Genomic DNA, 26,016 nt, shown 5'->3' on the forward strand with positions numbered 1-26,016 from the left:
AAAGCCAAAGAGAAGCACGGGGCCTTTCCGAGTGACCTCTCAAATTTATAAGATGTTTTTACTTCAGGTAAGAGTGCATATGACCTTGAGTAGCTTGAATCGTGTCACCTAGGGCAGGCCAATTTCTGTTTTTCCCTCGAATACTCTATCATTTCTTATGCTTTCTTTTTGGGGGGTTGAGGCATGGTGGTGGTTATTTGTTCACAGATTCAAACATACAGGCAACGAGACGCTGTCCTCCTGAACACCTTTCAGTGCAGTAGTGGGGCTAGAGAGTTTAGTTATTTGTTCTTGGGACCCACCGTCTAGGGTGGCTGGAAGGAGTCCCCTGCCCTCTCTGCCTCTAGCCTTAGCTCTTCTTTCTCAGAAATCCCTCCAAGAACCCATTCCCCATTCGCCAGTTCTCTTCTCTACAACTCCTGTTTGCACTTCTTGCTTTGGTTTTTCTCTCCTCCCATCCTTGTATTTCCAGTCCCTTGCAGGATACCTCCAACTCGACGTCCTATTGTCCGCTCAAGCTCAGTACTTCTAAAAGTTAGCTTTCTCTCGCAGATGTACTCCCATCCCCAACACTCTGTTCCATCGGTGGCTCTCCTGGGCGCTGGGATCAGGAGGCGAGGCTTGGGACGGGCAGAGGCTCCCAGGCACAGCCGGACGTGCTCCGCATTCAGCACTCTGGAGAGCTCCTCGGCAGGGCCCAGGGTTTCTCGCCTGCCTCTTCTCCCTGAAAATCAGCCTAGGAACTTGTATCCATCCTGTCATCACTGGAATTCTGTGGTCGTTAGGGGAACCTCATCCATTTCTCCTAGGCTTAGTTCTGTGGGGACTAAAGGTCTAATGGGGCTGGGTTCTAGTTCTTACTCTACCCCTTACTGGATATACCACCAGAGACTAAGTCATCTAATTGCTCTGAGTTTTGGTTTTTCATCTGTAAACTGGAAATAATATAACTACCTACTTCGTAGTGTTGCTGTGAGGGTAAATTGAGATGGGCACATGTAATGTACACAGCATATAATATGAACTCAGTGACTAGTAGCCACTATTTTTATTAATAATATAGGAGTTATTTGGACAATAATATTAATTCTTCTTAATATGTGATTGTATGACTTGAGGATCTCATGGCAGTGGCATGTCTCTAAAACCTCTCTGGTTTTAGGAGTCAGGAGGAGCAGATGCATCTGGGGCAGAGCCCATCCACCTTATTTGGTTAGCCCTCTGGGAAACCTCTCCGCTCTCCCTTGTGCACATTATTTTGACAGCACTGGATGCTTTATGCTCTGCGCAAATCACAGCCAATTGCTATAAAAGAAAAGCAGGCCCCTGTAGAACTGCAGAATGGGAAACACCGCGTGGCGGGTGGGGAAACAGCCTGAAGAGGTCCGGCAAAGGCTCAGCAAGTTGGTGGCCGCAGACAGGGGACGACTGGATCTCCAGGCTCTTGGTTGCCGCTTGCTCATTCTCTGCACGTGCTGTTTGCTTCCACCTGTGGGAACTCCCCCAGTCCTCGTGGCAGCTTTCCTCTTTCTCATAAGGAGTCAGCTCAAACGTCTGCTACCTCTCTGGGCCTCCATGGCCTCTTCCGTGAAATGGGGCTATGACAGCTATTTACAAGGTTGCCTGGAGACTTGATTGGAAATTTGACAGTGGGTAAGGAGCTTGGCCCTGAGGCAGGCATATAGGAGATGCTTAGTAAGGTGGTGACTGCGGGAGTCATTTGTCTGACTTCTCCACTGCAGCTCCTCGAAGGTAAGGAGTGCATTGTTCATTTTCACCTCTTCAGCTTTGTTTCCCACATCTGAGCCTCTGCTCCTGTGGGAGGGACTTCTTAGCCTTCCCTGGGCAGACTGCCTGGCTCAGAGGCTTGCCTTGCTTCTGTGTGGTGTGAGTGACTTGGTGGGCCGGCTAAACCATGGGTCCTGTAGACTGGCTTTCTGGTGGGACTTGCCACTGGGGAAAGTGCTCAGTTGGCCAAGGTTTCTGGTTAACTGGTGGATGAGTTGCCCTAAGAGGTGTCAGGTGTGTCTTTGGATAAAGATGTTTGCTATCCTGGGTGGGAGGAAGGCATTGCTGAAATGGAAACCTGATTTACTTTGTTTCCATTTCAGCTAATAAACACATTTGAGGTTTTGATGTGGAAGAGACTGGGTAATTTGAGGCCTAGTAGCAAATTGATATAACTTAGTGACTATGAGGAAGTGGAGAACAGGGAGATTACTGCTGATAATTTTGCAGAGCATAATGGAGCTAATTTATAATTTATAATTGATATTAGAGCTCTTTTCCATGGGCTGAATTATGATGGAACGGAGTAAGAGTCATTGAAAGAGATTATTTTGTTGTTTGTGTCACCCTTATGAATTGGAAAGTGGAAAAAGAACATAGTGCTAAATTGGTATCTAATCTTTTTAGAGCTATTTGCTAAATAAACTGGAATTTTAATTAAAACTGCAAGCCAAGAAGTAAATCACTTTAGAAGTTTGTGAAGTTTTTCTTTTGGCTAATATAATTACCACTAATAAAGATTCTTTACGGGTGGGAAATTAGACACCAGAATAAATAACTGGCGGAGATTGCTACAGTGCACCGAAATTATGAAAAGGGCAAGGTTATCTTCCCCTCTTGGTAACGTGTTTTTTTTTTTTTTCCCATCATTAAATTGTTTGGTAACAATTTTGATCTCATTAGAAGTATCGCGATCAGAAGCAGAAGCAAGGTGGATGACAGGCCTCACTGCAGCTCTTCCGGCTTTCATTCATATGAGTCAATTATAATGAATGGATTTAATAAAAATACAGCAAGCTTTGGTGATTAACTCAGTGAACGATGAATGGCACGCTTACCCAGGGTGTCATATTTGCAATAACGAAGAAGTAGTGAACAGGAAAAGGAAACTTCATAGATCACGAGAATTGCTACTTTCCAGCAAAAGGTTGTTAATTACTTATCCTCTTGCTATATTTATTGGCTCTATTAGAGGATGAGTAATTATTGTGTTCCTGGGAAACCCACTGGAGCCAGATAGTGCCTTTATTAAATTGGAAGGCCCTCGGAGTACTGGTTATTCCTGTGGGACCCTGTCCCTTCGGGGTCCCAGTGACCAGGAACCTGGCAGAGGTGAGACAGGAATGTCAGCCCATAAGCATGAGGGAAGGGGCTTCTAAAGTGCCTTGACTGGCAGAGGCATCCTGGCTCGCGGAGCCCGTGACTGCTCTTACTCCTCCGTGCCTTCCCCCACCCCTGCTCCCAGCGCACACTTTTCTTTCAGTCCAGTCACCACCCTTGCCCCTCCCCATCTCCCCAGCCATGGTGGGCTTCCTCCCAGGCCTGGCTGCCCTCAGTCTCTCTCTACACCCCCGTCCTCTCTCCCTGCTGGAGCACTTTCCTCGCTTTCCTCCACCTGCAGAGTCAGGTCCACCTGCTCAGTGGGCCCTGTGAGCCCTTCACGATCTGTGTGAGCCATGGGGACCTCCCAGCTTTGTCCCCCTGCCCCCGCCCGGCTCTGAGCACGTGGAACTTCTCTGCCATCCCAGACTCCCCACTTGGCGCACATGGTTCCCTCTGCCGGATTTCCCTTCTTCTCCTCCTGGCAAAGACCTGCTGCACAAACCTTGGCCAGAAAGGATGGCTGCTCCTTCTGGGCCCTCCCACAGCACTTTGGCATGCAGAACGCATTTGCATATCTGTCCACACATCTGCCCCCACCCAGGCCTGGCTCCCTGGGGGACTGGAGCCCTGTTTGATGCACGCTGTTTTTCCCAAGGTGGATTTGTGGAGGGCCAGCCCCTGCTGTCTCTGCCATTGGGCATGTCTGGGGACTCTTCCTCTTTGCCTTTCTCACCAAGGGACTTAATTAGGTGAAGAACAATCCAGGAGACTAGCTCTCAGTACTCCCTAATTGGACTAATTAACTCCTACTACGTACCAGGCCGTTCACAAACACATTCACCCATGTGGTTGTTTTCGGCTTTACAACATCCCTTGTGAGGGAGGCTTTGTTACTCATCTTTCTTAGATGATGAAACCAAGGCCCTTAATAGTTGGTAGGGCTGAGATTTGAATCCAGGTTCTTGAAATCGAGGCAAGGAGCTGTTCTCCAAGTGTGGGCTCCCCCAGAGGTTAGGTGCTTACCCACTGAGGCCTGCTTAGCTTTAACGCCCTGCAAGTACCTGGTGCATATTTAAACTTAGGTTAGTCCTGGAAGACACCCCATCTCCTAGCTCCTGTGGATAACAGAGAGATGGGCATGGGGGGAGGGTTTTTTTTTTAATCTTATCAGCTAATAAGCATGGGGTGAAGAGTGATGGGAAAGAATGGAAGAGAAGGAAACCAGCATTTTTTGAACACCAACTGTGCATCAAGCATTGTGCACCAGGCACAGAGGTAGGAGGTTCACGCACATTCTTAATCCTTATAGTAACCCAATCAAGGTGACGTTATTGCTCCCCTAGCAGAAACAGGCTTGGAGGTGCCCCTGAGTGGCTTCCCCAGCAGCCCCATCCAAAGACACTGCAGTCAGGAAGCCCCTCACCAGCATGGGGAGAACTCTTCTCACCAGCCCCATTTTCCTTAGGCAAGAGGGAGCCTGGAATTTTCCTGTGGCCCCATGGTTGGTGGTTGGTTCTTCTCGTCTGTCTGGGAGGATAGCAGTGCTCTTAGCTGAGGTGTGAGCAATGAGGTGTGAGCAACGAGGAAGAGGAGGGAGCTGGCCTCCCTCTTTGAGTCTTGAAAGGGACTCTTCTTCCAGTGCGCTCACATTTGGCAGACAAAACTGTGTTCCATCTAGTCACACCCTCAGGATTTGATAATTCTACCGGCATTTTCTTAGTCTGCTTGTTTGCCTGATTGAAGAAGAGTGCTACGTTGATTTTTTATCCACCCTTGAAGGGCAGTTGTTTCCTTGTCTTAATTGGCCTTCTCTGGACTTTGCCATATTTTTTCTGTCATTATTTTTGTTATTATGGTTTTCTTCTTCCTTGGTCTTGAGTTCTCTCTCTTGAGTGTGGCCACAAGCCAGGAGAGCCACTCTCTAGGAGAGCCCTGGCCAGGGGGAGAGTCAGGTTTGGATGTGTGTGCTGGGAAGTGAAACCAAAATGCATGAAACGAAAGAAACTGATGACTAGAAGCTCCAGAGAGGTTAGGGGTGCCCAGTGGGGGCCAGCAGGAAGTCTGCAGGGGACAGGGAGCTCCACCAGCGGGTAGGGAGTGAGAAAGTGAGCGAGAGCCAGAGCGGGAGAGTGACAGAGAGGGCCTGTGGGACTGTGCATTCAAGGTCATGGTGTCCTTCGGGCCTTCCTGAGGGCTGTGGCATGGCTGGCTTAAAGAACCCGTGCGAGAAGGGGAGCTTATCTACTGACTCTGGCACTGACCATTGGGTTTCGTGCTGGTCTGCGGCTGTGGGCGTGTTGGGTTGTGGGTCAGTGGATGAACAACTGGCAGGTTACATCACAACCAACCCCACGGAGAGGGAAGTTTTATTAACAACTAGGCCAAAGGTGTTGTGGGATGGCTGGGTTTCAAGTGACTTGGGTCAGGCCGAGGAATGGATCCCGAGGCAGCAACCGTGGGGTACGTTGAACAAGTTTATGACGCCTTCCTTGCAGTGTTAACCGCAACTCTCTGCTGTAGGTGCTCAGTGTTTTCCCACAGATTTTCCATCCAGCCAGCCAGCCTAGTGGGATTGAAAGAGCACAGTCTTTGGAGCTTGACCCACGTGGCCTCAGGTTCTGGGTAGCCACTTGATAGCAATGGGATTGTTTTTCTTCATCTGCAAAACGGAAGCACATATGTAAGATATCTGGCCCATAGTTAAATACTCAATAAATAGTAATTATTATATTCATTATAAGGGCATATTAGCCTTAAATTCCTTCATTCTCTGAATGATTTCTTTCTCTGTGACCTTGTTCTGAAATTGAAATGGTGCCTTCTTTCTCTACTACTGTGTAACAAATGTCCTCAAAACTTAGTAGCTTAAAACAACAAGCATCCTTATCACACACCATTCCTGAGGGCCAGGAGTCTGAGGGTGGCTTCGCTGGGTGGCTTTGGCTTAGGCTCTTTTATGAGGCTGCAGTGATGCTGTTAGCCAGGGGCTTCCTCCCTGGGTGTTCCCAAAGCAAGCTGTGTGTTGGGGGCCCAGGGAGACCAAGACAGAAGCCACAGTATTTTGGTGAAAATATCCTAATATCAGAAGTGACATCCATTACTTCTGCTGCATGCTGTTGGTCACATAGACCAAGCCTGTGACAAGCTGGGAGAGGACACGCAAGGGTATACATTCCAGGAGACGGGGATTACTGGAGACCGTCTCTAAGGCTGCTGACCACAGGTTGGGGGGAGAGTAAAACGTCTCCACCCTGAAGCCTCCTGTCTGCTGGGGAGGCAGTCATGTACACATAAGTGCCCTGCAAGGTAGCAGCTGCGCTCGCGGCAGCCACAGAGTACAGAGGGAACACTGGTGAGCAGGGTACCTGCCTGAGGGCATCACGGAAGTGCAGGTGCACCGCGGTGTCCTTACTCAAGGGTTCTCCTAATGACACGAGATATTTGATGGGCGTCTCTTTAAATTGAAGTTACTTGTTGAAGTGATTTCCTTGGACATTAAAAATAATAACCTGTGCTATATAACAGCAATGTACTATTTACAAAGTGCTTTCCCACGCACCACCCCAGTCCACATAACAGCCGTGGGAGGTGGTTTTACTGCTATTGTTTTCTTCAGGTGTAGATGGAAGCGTGGAGGGGGCCGTGTCGCTGTGTCAGGGTCTCTGAGGGGGGCGTGGTGGGTCGGGCTTGAGCCAGGGTCTCCCTGGTCCAAGCCTGGTGTTTTGGCCACCACACCCTCCTTGTGTCCCTCTAGAGTACCTTGGGCCCCTCATTTTAAAGCAGCACTTTGGTTCATTCCCCCCTAGATGTGTTACACACACACTGGCCCACATCAAAGCTTATTTGCCACTTTTATCCCCGGTCCCTTGAAAGCCTTTCTGTTCATGAACAAGCTTTATGAAGAAAATCATTCACAAACTATAGAAATGTGAATTGCGCTTTTATCAGCATTCACCGTGAAATTTCATTTTGCAAAATCCCCAGGAGGGTTTGAACTTGCTCTCCGGGCCATTAGAAGAGGGACCTGAACATCAATTCCTTCAGCACAAATATGCTCAAAGGATATTTAATGATTTCAGTCCTTGTTTGAACATGGCTATTTTGCAAGTTTGGTTTTAGTCCTTCTGCTCATGAGGGAAAAGGATTTTGGGTCCACCCAGTTGTATCGCTGAGGGAGGAAGTTTCTTTGTGACAAAGATGGTAGCATGTTGGGTGAGAGTAGGTTAGTTGCAATAATTCATTTGTGACTAATAAATACAACTGTAGCGATTAAGTGCATGGGCTTTGGAATCAGGTAGACCTGGAGTTGATCCTGACTCTGCCTTTATTAGCTCTGTGGCCTTGGGAAAGTTATTTCCCTCTCTTAAAGATTTGGTGTCTTTGTTTGTGCACAGGGTTAATAGTACCACCCTTCTCATAAGGTGAGGGTTAAATGAGATCATCCGTGTAAAGTGTTTAACACATAGACATAGGAGTAAGCATTACATAAATGCTAACTGGAGTGATGATGATGATGTGTATTTGAGTGGCTGCTATTGGTAAGTTCATTTATTCATGATACATTACTGCAGATGTTGCTAATAATGGTATCTGAGGACAGGTAGGGGCTTCAGGGAGTCTTTGAATCTCCTAAACTCATGTGGAAAATTTTGTGCATGTGTGTGCTTTTCTGGGGAGACTCTCAAAGGGATCCACAACTCCAAAAAGGTTGAAAACAAAGGCTGCAGGGTGCTGAAGCCTTGGTGTTGGGGACACAGGTGATTGTCACACAGCCCTCACCCTCAAAGAGTTCTCGAAGTGGTGAGGCAGACAGACTCACAGAGTGTTGCAGAGAGGCCTGTGCTAGGTTTCAGCATCAAGAGACCACAGAGAAGGACAGCTGGGGGGACAGCTTCGCGGAGGTGGGAGTGGGTGGCAAGCTGAGTCAGAAGATCCGGGGCGGAAGGAATAATATGTAGAAACCAGGCCACAAAACAGTAAAGTGCTGTGTCCTTAAGTGTCAAGAGTCGTCACAGTGACAGTGCAAGAGCCCAGGGTGTAAGTGGGCAGGTCAGCAGGGGAGTCTGTGGAGTGACTTTCAGGCCAGGCTTGGAGCTTAGACTGGATCCCATGGTCCAGGGGAGGGCACTGAAGAGTTGTAAGCAAAGGAGTGACATGGTGCGAGCTGTGTTTAAATAAAATTCCCTCTGACTACTGTCTGTTAGGTAGACTAAGGGTGGACCTGGAGGAAGGGAGACAGTATAGTCCTCATCCAGGTGAGAGATGAGGCCCGGAGCTAAGGCAGTGGAAGTGGAGATTAAAGAAGGAGGGGAAATTTCAAAATAAATTGAAATAAACCAAAGGACTCGCTGACCAGCTGGATGTTAAAGAGGGAGGAGGTGCATAGTGAATCTCAGGTCCCTCTTTCTCAGACGGCTGGGTAAATACCAAGGAGAACTAACTGTGGGATCATACGGTAAGAGTGTGTTTAGTATTGTAAGAAACCGCCCAATCATCTTCCAAAGTGGCTGGACCTTTTTGCATTCCCACCGGAAATGAATGAGAGTTTCTCTTGCTCCATATCCTTGCCAGCATTTGGTGGTGTTAGTGTTTTGGATTTTGGCCATTCTAAGAGGTGTGTGGTGGTATCTCAATGTTGTTTTACGCACTGTTTGATTATTGTACCTTTGTTACAAGTTTTAACATCAGGAAGTATGAGACCTCCAACTTTGTTCTTTTTTAAGATTGTTTTGGCTACTTGGGGTCCCTTGTAATTCCATATGAATTTGAGGATGGATTTTTCTGTTTCTGAGGAAAAAAGTCATTGGGATTTTGGTAGAGAGTGCATTGGATCTGTAGATCATTTTGGATAGTTTTGACATCTTAACAATATTAATTCTTCTAATCTATGAATGCAGGATGTCTTTCCATTTATTTATGTCTTCTTTAATTTCTTTCAGAAACATTTTGTGGTTTTCGGTGTACAAATCTCTCACCCCCTTTGTTAAGTTAATTCCTGAGTATTTTTTTTTCTTTTTGATGCTGTTATAAATGGAATTGTTTTTTAATTTCCTTTTTAGATTGTTCATTGTCAGTGTATAAAGCACAACTGATTTTTATGTGTTGATTTTATATCTTGTAACTTTGCTGAATGTGTATGTTATTTTTAACAATTTTTGTGGAATCTTTAGAGTTTTCTACATATAGTTTTCTACATGTCATCTACAAACAGAGATAATTTTACTTCTTCTTTTCGAATATGGATGCCTTTTATTTCTTTCTCTTGCCTATTGCTCTGGCTAGAATTTCTAATAAGTATGTCGAATAGAAGTGGTGAAAGTGGGCATCCTTGTCTTATTCCTATCTTAGAGGAGAAGCTTTCGGTATTTTACCATCGAGTATGATGTTAGCAGTTTTTAAAAAGAGGTTAAAAAGTGGTAGGATTATGACATCCTGGGACTTATTGGAAGTTGTGTTCCTCTGTAGTCCCAGGGCTGAGCACAGTGTCTGGCATATAATAATTATGGAAGGAATAGATACATTTTTTAAAATGGTAGTTTCTTAAAACTGGATGAGCTGAAGATGCTTGTGAATGGAGGGGTGATTTGGTATTCACGAGGGCTTAAGGACTGACATGAGCTAAGGGTGATAAAGGGTCGTTGGGTTGTCCACTGACAAGGAGCAGGTGTTGGTCCCTCATTGTGGGCAACAAAGCCACTTTGATCTTGGTACACTCTGCTTGAAAAGACTGCTTTTTAGAGAAACCTCTCTGGTTAAGGTATTTCTTCCTTCTCTATAATAGCACTTAACAGCTAGAAGAAAATAACATATGTTGTATCTATTTGTATTTATAACTGCTGAATCAATAACTTACAGCCCATTGCATGCAAAGAAAATGAGTGAAATGCTATAAATTGTGGGTGGACGTTGTTAATGCAAAGAGTGTGCAACATATGTCTCACTCTGGCGCAGTGTTGAGAGAATGTGACTGATTTAAAGGGCTGGAGTCTGTTTGCCTTCGTTTTAATTTGGAATGGTTGGAAAGCATTGAGTCACAGCCAGTTCATTAGTCATGCTATGTTCTTCCAATGGGCCTTAGCCCCCTCGACTCAGAGCAGATAAAAATTCTGATTACCTATAGTCTTAGAATGGGAAAATCAAATGAGTTTATTTAATGTGTTGGCATTTCTATTCCTTTGGACTTTTACCAATCAAGTTCTGAATACGAACTAACATATCCTGACTTTTGTCCTTTAACAAGGTCATCTGAGTTACAGATTTTAAAAATATGTTCTGTAAATGCAGAACTTGTTGGTAACTTTGAGAGGCAGCAGGACGTCGTGGAAAGAACAGGCCCTTTTGTCTCAATGAGGGATTTTCTGGCTGCAAATAATTGAAACCCTATAGCTTGTGCCAAAGAAGATTGTAGAATATCAAAAAGTTATTCTCAGGATTCGAGGCTATCTCACAGGGTCCAGGGGCAGGAGAAGCAGCTGGCCCTGTGGGGGTCGTGGCCACTCAGTCTGTGTCTCCAGGGCTGCGTGGTCCCAGCTCTGCTTTTCTCTCCCCACCTGCTCCTTTTTCCTCTCGCGCAGACTGGTGCTGTCTCTGCTCTCCCCGCACACAGCCAAGCGCAGCTGCCTGTTGGGGCTTTTTATCTCTCGCAGTTCAAGGGCCAGCAGAGGCCGCCTGGCATCTCTGATTTCCAAATTCCGGGAAGAGAAAATCTGCTTATCTCATCTGGAGTCAGATGACCACTCCCGGTTTGTTCATTTATTATTTCAAAAAGTCTTTATTGAGTTCCAAGAAATGTTTTGGGCACCGGGAATACATCCTGCCCTGGTGGAGCCTGTGGCGGGGTGGGGGGAAGAGAGAGAGGAACAGAGAGACAGAGAGAGAGAGACAGGGAGAGAGAGATAGAGACAGAGAGATAGAGGAGAGACAGAGTGAAAAAGACAGAGGGGGAGAGGGAAAAGGACTCTGAAAGCTTGTTCTTTTGGGGCTGGGTCGACGGTTGCAATTTTCAGGGAAAGGGATGCATGGGCTTGGAATTTGGATAGACCTGGATTCAAATCCTGATTCCTCCCTATACCAGCTCTGTGTGAACTTTGGCATGTTAAATCACCTCTGTCAGTCTCAAGTTTTGAATCAGTAAAATGGGAATAACTCTTGATAGAGTAGTTATGAGGATTAAAGAGAAATGGTGCCTGTAAAGCTGTAGTAGAGTGTCTGCCAACATGTGATCAGAGCTCTGCCACTTGGAGCAAGTTGTCAAACCTGTTATATCTATTAAACAGAAACCCCAATCTGTTTCTTCATCTATAAAATGGGAAAGAACATCACCTGCCTCATGTGCCTATTATGAGGATTGAATTGTGTGATGTACGCCAGAGTGTCAGGAATTTATGCATAACGCACACTAAGTGTGGTCACTGTTCCTCTTGTTCTTAAGCACATTTTTTTTCTCTTCTAGTTCCCATTTGGCCGGCGCTTGCCTTGTGACATCTACTGGCATGGAGTTTCATTTCACGACAATGACATATTCTGCGGTCAAGTGAACAAGTTTCCAGGTATCTGCTGTTATTGTTGGCATTTAAAAATGGTTCTAGGGCCGAGTCTCAGGTACCCTTTTCTACAAAAACATGACAGTGTTTTGAGATCAAACTTGAGGACTCTTAATTGGGAATTGCTGCCTACACTCTGCTGCTGGGCTATACCGTGGGAAGGAAGTTAGTGCAAAGATCATCAGGACTTAAACCACTAAGGTTTAAAGATTGGAGACAGGCTTTTAAAGATTTAAAGACAGGTTTCTTGCTCTAATTCCACTGGTGGAAAAGCATGATTTCCACTTTTGGGGTTATGGAAATAATATAATCCCCCTCTAATGAGAGGACTGCATTCTCAAAATGAAAAAAAAAAAAAAAACCAGAACATTTAACTTGCAGGAAACGGAAGTACTAAAATAGAAATATATTACAGAAATGGGATATCAGCTTTCTTTAAGTATCATATTTGGAGGTACCATTTTTTTACAACTAAATACACCATCTCCATGCTAAGTACTGTCGGCTGCAGGCAGCCTCTGCCTTTTACCTAATGACATTATCTCAGTGAGACTTACCCTGCAAGGAGGACTCTTACTGCCAGAAAATCGTCATGGCCAACATGTTAAGAAGCCCCCTCACTCCACTCTCGGCCTCCCGAATACCTTCTTATTTTGTTTTTTAATCTCTACCACCTTCTTCTGCTATGATGACTATTCTTCATTATTTTCGATGCCCGAATGAGAGGGTGGCCAAGGATGCTGGCACTGCTTAGGGAGAGGGAGCGTTGGATTAAGCTGGGTGTGATACAGCCAAAGGATCAGCCACTTATTTGAAAAAATGTTAATGTATTGCACAAACCATATTATAATACTATAATAAACATTTTTTAAAAGAGCATCACCTGGAATTTCATCCTGTGTTTAACAAAATAACAGTGTGAATATTTCTACATTTCCTCCCAAACTTTAACCATGTTTAGTTATTATTTTTGCGTGGTTGCAGTCAGACTGTAGTTGCCTGAATATAAGGTATTTTCTCTTGGTATTATATCACTTATACTTATTTTAAAGGGAGAATTAATTTACTCTTCTTTCTTTCTTTTTTTTTTTTATATTCTATCCCACATCTTTAAGAAAACACCTGAAAGAAAACCCAACATGCCTACGTTATACACTGGCTAGTTATGCCACATCTACCAGGACTTTTCACCTAAGCATGCAGACTTACAGAGTCACTACCATAGGCCACACTTGGCCAGATTCACTTAGAAGGATACAGGGCAGGAAACAGCTTGCCGGCTAGTCCACAGTCAAGCATCTCTCTTCAGGGAAGAATTTGTCAGAGTCCCAGGGGCTGGTCTGTGGCTCCTCAGTGCAAGCTCGGGTGCAAGGAGACAAGATCCACATTGGTGGATGCGAGTCTGTCTTGGCTTAGATGCCCCACAGGAGCCAGTATCTCTTACCACTACTCCACAGCATGGCTTCCAAGGTCCCCACAAGGGCCATGTTAAGTTACAAGTATCACCACACTCAGGAAAGCCTACAGTTATGGCTTCCTACCACGTATTTATGCAATTTTCCAATCAGGGATCATCTCAACCACATGTTTTGTTGTCTCCCGATGCAGTTAACATTCCACCTTTATTGGTTTCCAGGGGAACAGAGATAGAAAGTTAACCCCAAATCAGATTTGTCCTTAGAGAAGAAGAAAGGGTTTTGTTGCAGACCAAGACTGACTCTTATGGCCAGAGTTCTTGCATACCAGTTTAATGGGAGAGCTATTATGTTCTCTGTCTTGCACTCAGAAAAGAATATTTTTTGATACCACTAAAAGGACTTATTGGGATATTGGGAGAACACAATTAGGCAGAGAACAACCCTTTGAATGAGGACAGAGTCCCTAAGACAGGAGGCATCAAGCGAGGCTTCATCTGCATTTCCACATTTGCTCCTGCCCCTCTAGCACTGAGAGTAGGAAAGCGGCAGCTATGGATCTGCATCTGGGACACAGATAGAAACATAGAAAGAAGTACCCTTAAAGGACTAGTTTTCCCCTGTCTGATATACCACATGCCAATGATTAGAACATATAGTTTCCCACTTTACTAACAGCAATTAATTATCCCCAATGACAAAGCAGAATCTCAACCCTGTGGGCAGAGGAACGGTACTGCCACACCCTCCGCCCTGTGAAAGATAGTCATTCTCAGCAGTGGGGTGACTCCAGTTTGTGTCCAGCCTTAACACTGTCCCTCATACGTCCCATTGTTCTAAAGCGCATTCCCTATGCTTCGTATATTACTTAGCATAGTTTCTAGTGGGTGTGCCAGGCAAGAATAAACACTTTATGTGCTGAATAAACTGAAAATGTTTGGATCTACTCAGATAGAATAATTTATTTTGTTTGTATCAGCACACTAGATTTTAGTCACTTTTCTATGGGCAATTTCCTTATTTAAAAGACTTTATTATATCTTAACTGATGAATTAAGACTTTCTATAAAAATAATCTGATTTAGATGTGGCTTTGCTTCAAGAAAGTCCAGAACTGTCTGTTCTTAGCTTATACACAAGTTTTTTTGCTGAGTTTCAGCGTCTGAGATGTATGGCAGCACGTGGCCGGTGGTGCCCAAGAGCCCACCGTGAGGAGGGGCTGCAGTGAGGATCTGTGGGGCGTGGCCATCTGTCAAGCACTGGTCTGGGCTCTGGGGTTACAAAGTCAAGGAGAAAGGCGCGTAAAGAGAGACGTAGAATACAACTAAGTGCTGTGCTAGAGGAAGCTTGGAGTGCTTGGGAGTTTGAAGTGAGGGCTCGTAACCTACCCCAGGTTTGCCGGGGCAGCAGGCAGGGAAGGAGATCCTAGAGGAGAGGGATGGCGTAGGGTGGATGGGTTCGATCCCCGTGCCAAACAAGGGAGCTGAGCGGGTGCAGAGACACAGAATGCAGGGAGCATGCTGCTTAGTGACCACAGGGCAGTGGCCCATGAGGGTTAGAGCAGGTCAAGTGCGTGGGACAGCAGAGAGGTGATGGGCAGGGACCTGAGCACAGCATCATTACAGTCTGATGGTCACAGGAGCCACTGAGAGATTGTTAAGCCAGAGGGTGACATGGGCCAGCTTGCACTTTAGGAAGATCGGCCGGCGGGCCACACCTGAAGTGGATGGAAGGGCTGCGGCATCTAGACGAGAGATGAACCGATCGGTGGCGATGGGAGTGGAGAGAACAGGACGGATCTGACAGTATTTGTTTGTTGTTTGGTGGTTGTGATGTGTTTTTGCCAAGAATTTTTGCCATAAATAGTATTTGGATTTGAATTGTGCTCCAAATACAGCTCAGTTTGTTTTTGTTTTGTTTTGTTTTAATTGGGTTAGGTGGGCTGCGTGGGCAGCCTGAGGAGGGACTGTCATGTTCTTGGTTAGCGCCAGTGGGAAGCACCGGGCCTGAGACTCCAGGCAGCAGACAGAAGATCCCAGGCCTCAGAGGTGGCAAGAGGGAAGCCCGTGGTGCCAGAAGCCGCCACCCGAGTTAGGGGGTTTTCTCAATCGATAGGGGAGCTGTCACCATAGGAACATCTGGGGTTAGACCTTATTGAGAAAACTAAGTGGCAGTCAGCCTCAAAAGAGCCTGTTGGTAGGCAGCAGGACCCCAGACACTGGGCTAACGTCACAGACAGGAGGACTCCGGCCCTTGCAGGGGAGGCTTGTGGCACGGAGGAGAGCGGGGAGAGAGGAGGGCATCGGAGAGAACAAGGCAGAGGCCCCAGCTCTGCATGTTGCTAAGGCAGCCACTCAGGCACCAGGAGCAAAAGATAGGTTCCCAAAATTGGGGGACAAGCAATGGCACCTCAGAAAAACAGTAAAAGCCTCCTTGTCTAAATGGACTACAGAGCTGAGGTCACACTTTCAGCAGAGGGGAGCTGATGGTTAGACCTAGAGCTGCCACCTCAGGTCAGAATGGGTCCCAGAGCCCAGGGAGGGGGTCACAGGCAGGGAGGCATCAGGTGCTGCAGCTGCTTGGGGAAGGAAGGCTCGGTCTGGAGCCATCAGGACGGGCTGTGACCTCCTTTTCACTGTGTTGAGTCAGGGAATGTGTGCCCCGGCTCAGCTAGAAATCCAGCTACTCCTGCCAGGGTCGTAGTGAGAGAAGGTGCCACTGCCCACACCTGTCTCTGAGCTGCCCCTCGAGGCGGGGACGCCAGCAGCTTCCAGGAGGGGCCGGAGACTCTCTGGCAGCACTGGCTGGGAATACAGCGTAGCTATGGAGGAGGAACAGAGGTTTCGGTGGTAAGTGGACTGAGAGAGGTCTACATTCGGGCAGGCTCTACCCTGACGGTGACCCACCAGTGTGTGGGGAACAGTAGCCACTGGCTTATAGAGGCGCTGCGTAGGTTGGCTGCTTTCCGTAGAGAGCTGCCTGGAGACACAAAGGTGAACCTGGCAACAGATCTGTTGGCTGGTGTGGGGACCGATGATGTGTGTTACAAACGGAGCCACTGCAGTTGTAAAACGAATATTTGCTCAATTTGTTGGACATCAATCTTCACAAAACTTTCCTGGAGCATTCAAGAGCCCTTGTGTACCCCCTGTTCTTCTGTCTGTGTTGTGTGGGTCCCTCTGACCTGCTGAGGGGGTTCTGAAAGGGAACCCGCCCCTGGCACAACACCATTAAAATGCAGAAAATGCCAGTGCTCTGTTTGGTCAGGAGGCACCATTTACTTGGACTAAGGCGCTGTGTTACGGTTAGCTATGAAGGCTTTTGGTATAATACTGTCACTAAAATGGTAGTCAAATACAGGTAAAAAGATTCAGAAAAGTTGAAATTTTGTTTTGTTTGCTTTATATTCAGCTCTAGCGTTTATAACTCAAAAATTCTAACTTTGTGGGAGCTTCAAAGGACAGAGCTGTAATTTCCCAGACTCGTTTCTTGGGAAGCTCAGAACAGCATCCTCAGTGAGCTTTCTTGGATATTGAAGATGCCACATTCGAGTGCAGTTTATTAGTGCCTTTCAAGCTCCTTTATTTCTTACTTAATCCTTCCCTATATCCTTCCAAACAACAACTGAGACCCGGGCATTGACATCTCGGAGCTGGGATCTTTAGATTTATTTCTCTTTTTTAGATGCTGAGGTTTCCAAACTTTCCTTCTCAGAGGTTCCCCCTTTGCTCCCTGAACGTGGGAGTTTAGAGAAACCTCATTCATTCTCACTGTGCCCATGTGGAATGTGTGATCATTTGGGCACGCCAAGACGACATGGAACTTTGTATTTTCTATTACAAATGGCTTTGCTAAGCAAATTTCTAGTGTCAATAATGCAACTGTTTAGTCTCTTTCAGGACGAAGTCCATTTTTTAATCTCCATTTTTAGCAGTGATATTTGTCTTAAGGTATAAATGTGCTAAAATTTACAATAAGTTTTACCTATTTGCTTAAAATTTGCTAAGATACATGACACTCAGTCTCTTGCCAGAGTTACTAACGATGTTGCAAGAAAAAAAAAATCTACCATTCTTTTAAAATGTTTTATAAAAGTGAGACATTTCAATCCCCTCTGGGCAAATTAATGGGATATGATCAATGTCAGTGTCGGTCCTTAAAACTGAAGAACTCCTACAGATTGCATTTTTTTCTCTTAAACGATAAATTATGTTAGGGTATCCTTCCCACTTCTTGTCCTTGATTCCAGGAGGCAGATTTTACGCTGAAAGGTGTGAATTTTTCTATTTTATGCCTTTAATACTCATGACAGATTAAAACAAAGCAACTTAATTAAGCTTCTCATAGTGTAACCAGAGTTCACTGGATGATATTCTCTAGGGTACACGATGGAAGGGAGCCCCGCATTATGTCTGGTGGCCCCAAATTAAAGAGGGTATTAAGTTTTAAGTGCGAGATATAAATGCTTCTGTATTTACTACCTACGGGGATGACAAAGACTAGAATAATAAACTAGGTGAACATTGATTCTTTCAAACTGATGCTTCATTTTTACGAGAAGAAAACATCCATCTATTACCTTAAGTTTTTCATGAATTTGGTAGGTTTTTCCAAACCAGGAGTCACTGCTGTGGGGAGCAACTCATACCTTTCTTTTTTCTCTATCCTGCCAGAAAAAGTCAATATGTCGGGTGGGTGGTTTTTAAAGTCCCAAATAATGGCTGTTTTATAGCTAGTGGCCCACTGTTGTTAAAACCTCACAGCGTCTCTTCTCCCCAGGCATGACGGAGATGGTGCGTAAAATTACCCTGAGCAGAGCAGTGAGAATCATGCAGAATCTCTTTCCTGAGGAGTACAACTTCTACCCTCGCTCGTGGATTCTGCCTGACGAGTTCCAGCTCTTTGTTGCTCAGGTAGATGGCACTCCGTCCCCGTGGCCCTCGAACGATGTCATGGTTGCGACTGTGTCCCGGGTCCTGTGTGCTGGGAGTTGGGGCAGGGGGTCCCCAGGAAGCTGAGGCTGACTAAGGGAGCACCTCAAGCGTACACAGTAGGCGTTGGCGGCGATCAAGGCAGCTGGCAGAGTTGAATGGGTGGGGTGACAGGTAGATAAAGTGGAGAAGTGGGTCTTGACACGAGCAGACAGGTCTGAGGCTGACACTAGAGCGGGATCATGGAGTCGGGGCGCTGGGGAGCTGGAGCCGGAGCAGGAGCAGGTGGCTGAGCCCACAGGTGGGACTGGGCCCCTGGGGGAGTCCTAGAGGTGTGGCCTCCCCAGCTTCCCGTCGTCTGAAATGTGGGCAGTTGGGCTCTGTTTAAAGGCCAGGGAGCAGGACTGAACAACTAAGGGGGGAGCCCTTTAAGTGTCCTGCTTTCAATTTGTTCCAGAATCAATTCTCAAATGACCCATTCCATCTCAAAGCAGTATGTTTGAGCATGAAATACACTGGAGCCCTCACCACAGATTGTGAAATAGACCCAGCAGGGAAGCAGAACTGAATTGCCATTGTAGTTAGCCTTTAGGACCATTTCAAACCTTTGCCAGCAAGTCCCAGAGTCCGTACCTTACCTCTGAGGGTGACTCTACGACAAAGGCCTATCTAATCATGACAGGTTAACACTGTTTATTGGTCCTGCTGTGTTGCAGGCATTTTGCGAGAAGCTTGACATTATTTCTTCTAATCCTCACAGCAGTCCTGTGAAGTTGGGTTTCTTATTATCCCCATTTTATGGATGAGGAACTGAGGCTTTGAGAAATTGACTTGCTTGAGAAGTAGGGTTTAAACCTAGAGCTGATTCCAAGGCCTCTGCTTTTTATAGTCCCTGTTATTGCCTCTGTATTGTTGTGGTTTTAAGATTGAATTATAAAACTTGTAATAAAATTATGATTTACTAAATACAAAAACAGCTTGAAGTGATAATTTCTAAAAGGAAGCTCTCCACAAGATGGGGGTCACATGGGTTCATATACATTTCTCAAAATTCATCGAACTAGTAACTTAAAATGGGTGCATTTTATGTTTGCAAATTATGCGTCAATGAAGTTAATTTTAAAAAATAACCGTCAGCTGTTCCCCCCAATTCCCCACTCCTGTGGCCGTGCGAATGCTGCTGTCGCTGTGTGCAATGGCTTTCCTTCCCGCCCTACTGCTCTGTATCTAACTGCAGTCACGCGTCACCAGTAACCGGCACGTGTTCTGAGAAACGTGTCATTAGGTGGTTTCGTCACCGGGCAAACATCATAGAGTGAAGTTGCACAAAGCTAGCTGGCCTAGCCTGCTACACACCTAGGCTACGTGGTGTAGCCTGTCGCTGCTGGGCTGCAAACCCGCACAGCATGTTACTGTACCGAGTACTGGTAAGTATTTGTGCATCTAAACATAGAAAAGGTAAAAATACCATAAAAATACAATATAAAAGATAAAAAATAGTATACCTGTGTGGGACACTTACCATGAGTGGAGCTTGCAGGACTGGAAGTGAGTGAGTCGTGAAGGAATGTGAAGTCCTAGGATGTTACTGTGCACTACTGTACACTATTGTACACTACTGTGGTCTTTATACACACTGTACTCTTAGGCTACACTAAATTTATTAAAAAATTTCTTTCCTCACATATTGTATGTAGGTTTGTTCACACCAGCATCACTACAAACGTGAGTAAGATGCTGCGATACAAACCTGAGATCACTAATTTTCAAACCTTAAAGCAATAAATTTGCTTCTAGGCACTGCTCTGGCTGCATCTCAGAAATTTTTGTGTATTCCATTTTCATTATCATTCAGTTCAAAATATTCTCTGATTTCCCTTGGGATTTCTCCTTTGCCCGTGGGTTATTTAGAAATGTGTTAATTTTTAAATAATTTTTGGATTTTCCAAGAATCTTTTATTATTGATTTCTAATGTTATTTTGTTGACATCAGAGAGTTTATCTGTATTATCTCAATCCCTTTAAATTTCCTGAGAATTTTCTTATGGCTTGTACGTCGCCTATCTTGGTGAAGTTTCAAGGGCACTTGAAAATAACATGTATTGTGGAGTTCTTTGTGTTGCATCCTATAAATGGAAGTTAGGTCAAGTTGGTACTTGGTCGTGATCATGTCTTCCTTCCTAGCTTACTACCTACTTGTTCTATCAAGTATTACTGAGTTAATGTTGAAGTTTCCAACTTTAATTGTGGATTGTCTGCTTCTCCTTTTAGTTCTGTCAGTTTTTTCTTCATGCATTTTGAAGCTTTGTTAATAGCTTGATGATTTGACTCCTTTATAAAGTAACTTTGCTTGTCCTGAAGTCTACTTCATCCGATATAATATAGCATCTCCAGCTTTCTTTGGCTTAGTATTTACGTGGTATATCTTTTACCATTCTTTTACTAATAACCTATCAGAATTTTTAAAAAGTGCTTCTTTTTAACAGCATGTAATTGGGTTATAATCTTTTATCCAGTTTGACAATCTCTGCCTTTTATCAGTGTGTTTAGTCCATTCAATCTTACTGTGTAATATTGTGTTGAATTGAAGTCTACCATCTTGCTGGTTCTTTTCTATTAATATTTATCCTGTTTGGATTAATTTAATATTTTTAATGTTTTATTGTATCTCCTCTTTAGGTTTACTAGCTATACCTGCTTTAAAAATGTTTTCAGTTTTTGTCCTAGCCCTAGAATCTAGAGTTTACAATGGATCTTTAATTTATAACATTTGCCTTTAAATATTGCATACTTCAAGTAAAATGTTAGCACCTTACCAAGGTCTGCTTCTATTCCCACCCCATCCTTTGTGCTACAGTCATCTGTTTCACCTCTAACTATGTCATAAACCCCACAATCCATTGTTATTATTTTTGCTTTGAAAAGTCAATTATCTTATAAAGAAACTAAAAAATGATCATATTTGTCTTTTATACTCACCCATGTATTTACCATTTCCAACACCCTTTACTCCTTTGTGTAGCTCTGGGATTCCATCTGGTATTATTTTCCTTTGGCCCCAAGAATTTCCTTTAACACATTCCTTGTAGTGGAGGTCTGCTGGTGACAAATTCCCTCAGTTTTTGTTTGTCTGAAAATGTCTTTATTTTGCCTTGTGTTTTTAAACTGTTTTGAAATAATTTTAGACTTATAAAAAAGTTGCAAATATAGTACAGAGACAGTACTCCCTGACCCTTCATCTAGCTTCCCCTGCTGTTAACATCTTGTACGATTACTGAAACTGAGAAATGAACATTGATTTAATATTATTAAGGAATCTGCACACCTTATTTGAATTTTGCCTATTTTCCTACAAACGTCCTTTTTCTGGTATAGGATTCACTGCATGATCCCTTATTGCATTTAGTTGTCATTTCTCCTTAGTCTTCTCTGAGCTGCAACTATTCCTGTTTGTCATTGTCTTTTATGACTTTGACTCTTTTGAAGAGTACTGGCTAGTTATTTCTTTTTTTAAGAATGACTTTAAATTTGGATTTGTCTGATTTTTTCTCATGATAGATGACACATTTTTGGCAAGAATACCACAAAAGTGCTGTTGTGACCTCAGGGCAGCACATCGGGAGGTACGTGGTGTCTTGATGTCAGGAGGTCACGAGGTCACAATGTCTTGTTTCTGGTGATGTTAACTTTGATCACTTAAAGTAACGTCTGCTAGATTTCTCTATTATAAAGTTACTGTTTTTTCCCTTTGTAACCATTAAGTGTCTGGTGAGGAGATATTTTGAGACTTTGCAGATTGCCTATTTTTCTTACACTTTTCAAGAGACAGCTTTATTGAGATATAATGTACAATAAGCTGCAGATATTTAAAAGATATAGTTTGATACATTTTGATATATGTAAAAACCCATGAAACCATTACCAGGATCAAGATAATGAGTATATTTATCACCCTGAAATGTTTCCTCATGTCCCTTGGGAATCCTTCGCTTTTTTCCCCTCCCCTCCCCACATCACCAGGCGATCATGGATCTGTTTTCTGTCAAGAATACTTTGCACATTCTAGAATTTTATATAAATGGAATCATACAGCAAGCATGCCTTTTTTGGGGGGGGGGGTCTGCCTTCTTTTTCTCAACATAATTATTTTGAGATTCAGCCATATGGTCGTATGTATCAATAATTCATTTCTTTTATTGCTAAGGAGTGTCCCATTGAATGTTTAGGCTGCAATTTGCTTAGACCTTCACCTGCTGCTGGATGTTGGACTTGATTCCAGTTTTTGGCTATGACAAATAAAAGATTCTGTCAACATCTATGTATAAGTCTTTGTGTGGATGTTTTCATTTCTCTTGGGTAAATGCTTAGGAGTAGAATGGCTGGATCATGTAGTAGGTATATATTTAATTTTAAAGAAACTATTTATTGTTTTCCAAAGTGGTTGTGCCATTTTATATTCCCATCAGCAATGTATGAACATTCCACTTTCTTCACATCTTTGCCAAAACTTGGTAATGGTTGGTCTTTTTAATTTTAGCCATTCTAATAGGTATGTATGGGCCTCTCACTGGATTTATTTTGCATTTCCCTAATGACTAATGATGTAGAACATTGTATTCATGCACTTATTTGTCATCCAGGTATAATCTTTGATATAATCTATTCACATATTTTGCCTATTTTTTTAAAAATTGGGTTGTTAATTTTTATTGAGTTTTGATAGTACTTTATATGTTTTGAATACAGGTGTTTATTTATTTATTTATTTATTTATTTATTTATTTATTTATTTATTTATTTTTGAGACAGAGTCTCACTCGGTTGCTTGGGCTAGAGTGCCATGGCGTCAGCCTAGCTCACAACAACCTCAAACTCCTGGGCTCAAGCAATCCTTCTGCCTCAGCCTCCCGAGTAGGTGGGACTATAGGCATGCGCCACCATGCCTGGCCAATTTTTTCTATATATTTTTAGTTGTCTGGCTAATTTCTTTCTATTTGTAGTAGATACAGGGGTCTCACTCTTGCTCAGGCTGGTCTTGAACTCCTGACCTCGAGTGATCCTCCCGCCTCGGCCTCCCAGAGTGCTAGGATTACGGGCGTGAGCCACCACACTTGGCCCAGTTATAGGTTTCTTATGGATGCTGTTTATTAGATTGATGAAGTTTCCTTTTATTTCTTGTTTCTATGAATTTTTTTTTTTAAATTAGGAATGGATATTGGATTTTGTTGCATATTTTTCCTGAGTCTATTGAGATGATCATATGGATTTTCTTTTTTAGTTTGTTAAGAGTGAATTATATTCATTGATTTTTAAACATTAAACAAACCGTGCATCCCCAAGATAAAACCTCACCTGATCATGATATTAACATATTATTGTTTTTATATATTGTTCAATTTGAATTACTAAAATTTTCTTTAGAATGCTTGCATCTATATTCATGAAGGATATTGGTTTGTAGTTTTCTTTTTTTTTTGCAATGTCTTTGATTTTATTGTCAAAATAATGCTGGTCACATAGAATGAATTGTACAGTATTCTCTACTTTTAAATTTTCTAGAAGAGTTTCTGTAGAACTGATATTATTTCTTCTTTGAATGTTTGGTAAAATTCACCGGTAAAGTGTTTTCTTTATGGAAAGGTTTTAATTACAAATTCAATTTCTTTAGCAGATATAAACTATTCATATTATTTAATTCTTCTTGAATGAGCTTTGGTAGTTTGTATCTTTTAAGAAATTTATCCATTTTTCTAAGTTGTCACTTTTATTGGCATAAAATTATTCATTATATCCTTTTAATATCTGTAGAATCTTTCTTATATCACCTCTCATTCCTAACATTTGTGGAATTTTTTGTTTTTGAGACAAGGTCTTGCTCTGTTGCCCAGGCTAGAGTGCAGTGGCATCATCATAGCCCACTACAACCTCCAACTCCCAGGTTCAAGCGATCCTCCTGGCTCAGCCTCCTGAGTACCTAGGACTATAGTTGTGTGCCACCATACCTGGCTATTTTTTTTTTTAGACAGAGTTTCACTGTGTTGCCTGGGCTAGAGTGCCGTGGTGTCACCATAGCTCACTGTAACCTTCAGCTCCTGGGCTCAAGTGATCCTCCTGCCTCAGCCTCCTGAGTAACTGTGACTACAGGAGTTTGCCACTATGCCTGGCTAATTTTTTCTATTTTTGGTGGAGATGGGGTCTCACTCTTGCTCAGGCTGGTATTTTTATTTTATTTTTTGTAAAGATAGGGTCTTGCTCTGTTGCTCAGGCAAGTCTTGAACTCCTGGACTCCAGTGATCCTCCTGCTTTGGTTTCCCAAAGTGCTAGGATTACCACTGTGCGTAGTCCCTAACATTTGTAATCTGTGTTGTTTCTTTTATTCTCCCCCCACCCGATCAGTCTGGGTAGAATTTTGTCAATTTTATCAATTCCATTTGTTGGCTTAATAGCTATAATTCTTTGTTTTGTTTTCTTTGGGTTTTTTAGTAGTTCTTTTAGGGGTTATAGTACACATTTTAAATTTACCACAATCCACCTTTTAAGTTATACCATTTTACTTAAAGTATGAGAACATTATAATACCCTACAGTAATTCCATTTTCCCACACCTGGCTTTTGTGCTATCATTTTCATACATTTTACTTTTATATGTGTTATACACACCGTGCTACATTGTTACTATTTTAATTAAACAATCAATTATATTTTAAAAAGATTTAAATAACAAGAAGAAAAAAGTCTTATATATTTACTCCTATAGTTACCATCTCCAATGTTCTTTATCCCTTTGTGTAGATCCACATTCCTGTCTGGTATCATTTTTTTTTTTTACCTAAAGAAACTTCTTCAGCATTTCATATAGTGAGAGCTTTTTGGTGATGAATTCCTTCAACTTTTATATTTCTTAAAATTAATTTTACATTTAGTTTGGATATTTTCTCTAGGTATAGCATTCTAGGTTGACGTTTTCTTTTTCTTTTAGCACTTTTCGTATTTTGCTCTTCTTTTTGCTTTTGTTGTTTCTGACAACATATCTGTTTTCATCCTTATCTTTGATCCTTTGTATATAACCTGTTCTTTTTCTCTGACTGCTCTTAATATTTTCTCTTTGTCATTGGTTTTGAACAATTTGATTATGAAGTGTCTTGGTGTAACTTTTTTTCATGTTTCTCATGTTTGGGGTTCATTGAATCTTTGGACCTGTGGGTTAATAATTTTCATAAAATTTGGAAAATATTTGCCCATTATTTCTTCAGATATGTTTTTCTGTCCCTCCCTACCTCCTCTAGTTTGATTCAATTACACATATATTAGGCCATTTGAAGTTGTCCCACAGTTTACTGATGCTCTTTTTTTCTTTTAAACCTCTTTCATTTTAGAGAGTTTCTATTGTTTTGTCTTCATGTTCACTCATTTTTTCTTTATTATATAACATGCTGTTAATCCCATTCAGTCTCCTTTTCATTTCACACATTTTAGTTTTTATTTCTAAAAGTTAGATTTAGGTCTTTTTTCATATCTCCATATTTCGACTTAACTTTTTGAACATATGAAATGCATTATAATCATTGTCCTAATGTCGTTGTCGTCCAATAATTCTAACTCTGTCCCTTCTAAGTTGGTTTTGATTTTTTTCTCTTCATTATGGCTCATATTTCCATGCTTCTATTCATGCCTACTAATTTTTAGCTGGATACCAGATATGGTGAATCTTTCCTTATTTGAATATTGGGTATTTCTGTATTCCTGTACATATTCTGGAACTTTGTTATAGGATCTAATTAAGTTACTTGGAAATAGATTTCAGGTCTTGTTTTTAAGATATATTAGTCATGGCTGGAGCAGTGCTCCATCTAAGGCTAACTAATCCTCACTACTGAGGCAGGAATCTCATTTGTGCTCTCCCCAATGCTCCATGAATCATGACGTTTTCTAGTCTAGTGAGAACAGACATTATTCCTGGCTCTGTGTGGGCACCAGGCATTGCTACCTCTAATCCTTTTGAGTGGTTCTTTCCTT

The 26,016-nt window shown here is 43.0% G+C and overlaps 1 protein-coding gene across 2 annotated transcripts in view; it reads left to right on the plus strand.

Moving 5' to 3' along the window:
* The window catches only part of TTLL11 (tubulin tyrosine ligase like 11), a 220,970-nt gene that overhangs the window by 27,463 nt on the left and 167,491 nt on the right, over positions 1-26,016 (plus strand). Inside the window, exons 2-3 of one of the 2 annotated variants that reach the window (XM_045563494.1) lie at positions 11,564-11,660; positions 17,849-17,982. In XM_045563494.1, coding sequence (XP_045419450.1) covers positions 11,564-11,660; positions 17,849-17,982 — 231 coding nt within the window. Of the gene's footprint in view, positions 1-11,563; positions 11,661-17,848; positions 17,983-26,016 lie in introns of those variants that run through there. The other variant, XM_045563495.1, reaches the window with a different exon arrangement.

The sequence above is a fragment of the Lemur catta genome, chromosome 10 (genome assembly GCF_020740605.2).
Source record: "Lemur catta isolate mLemCat1 chromosome 10, mLemCat1.pri, whole genome shotgun sequence".
NCBI lineage: Eukaryota > Metazoa > Chordata > Mammalia > Primates > Lemuridae > Lemur > Lemur catta.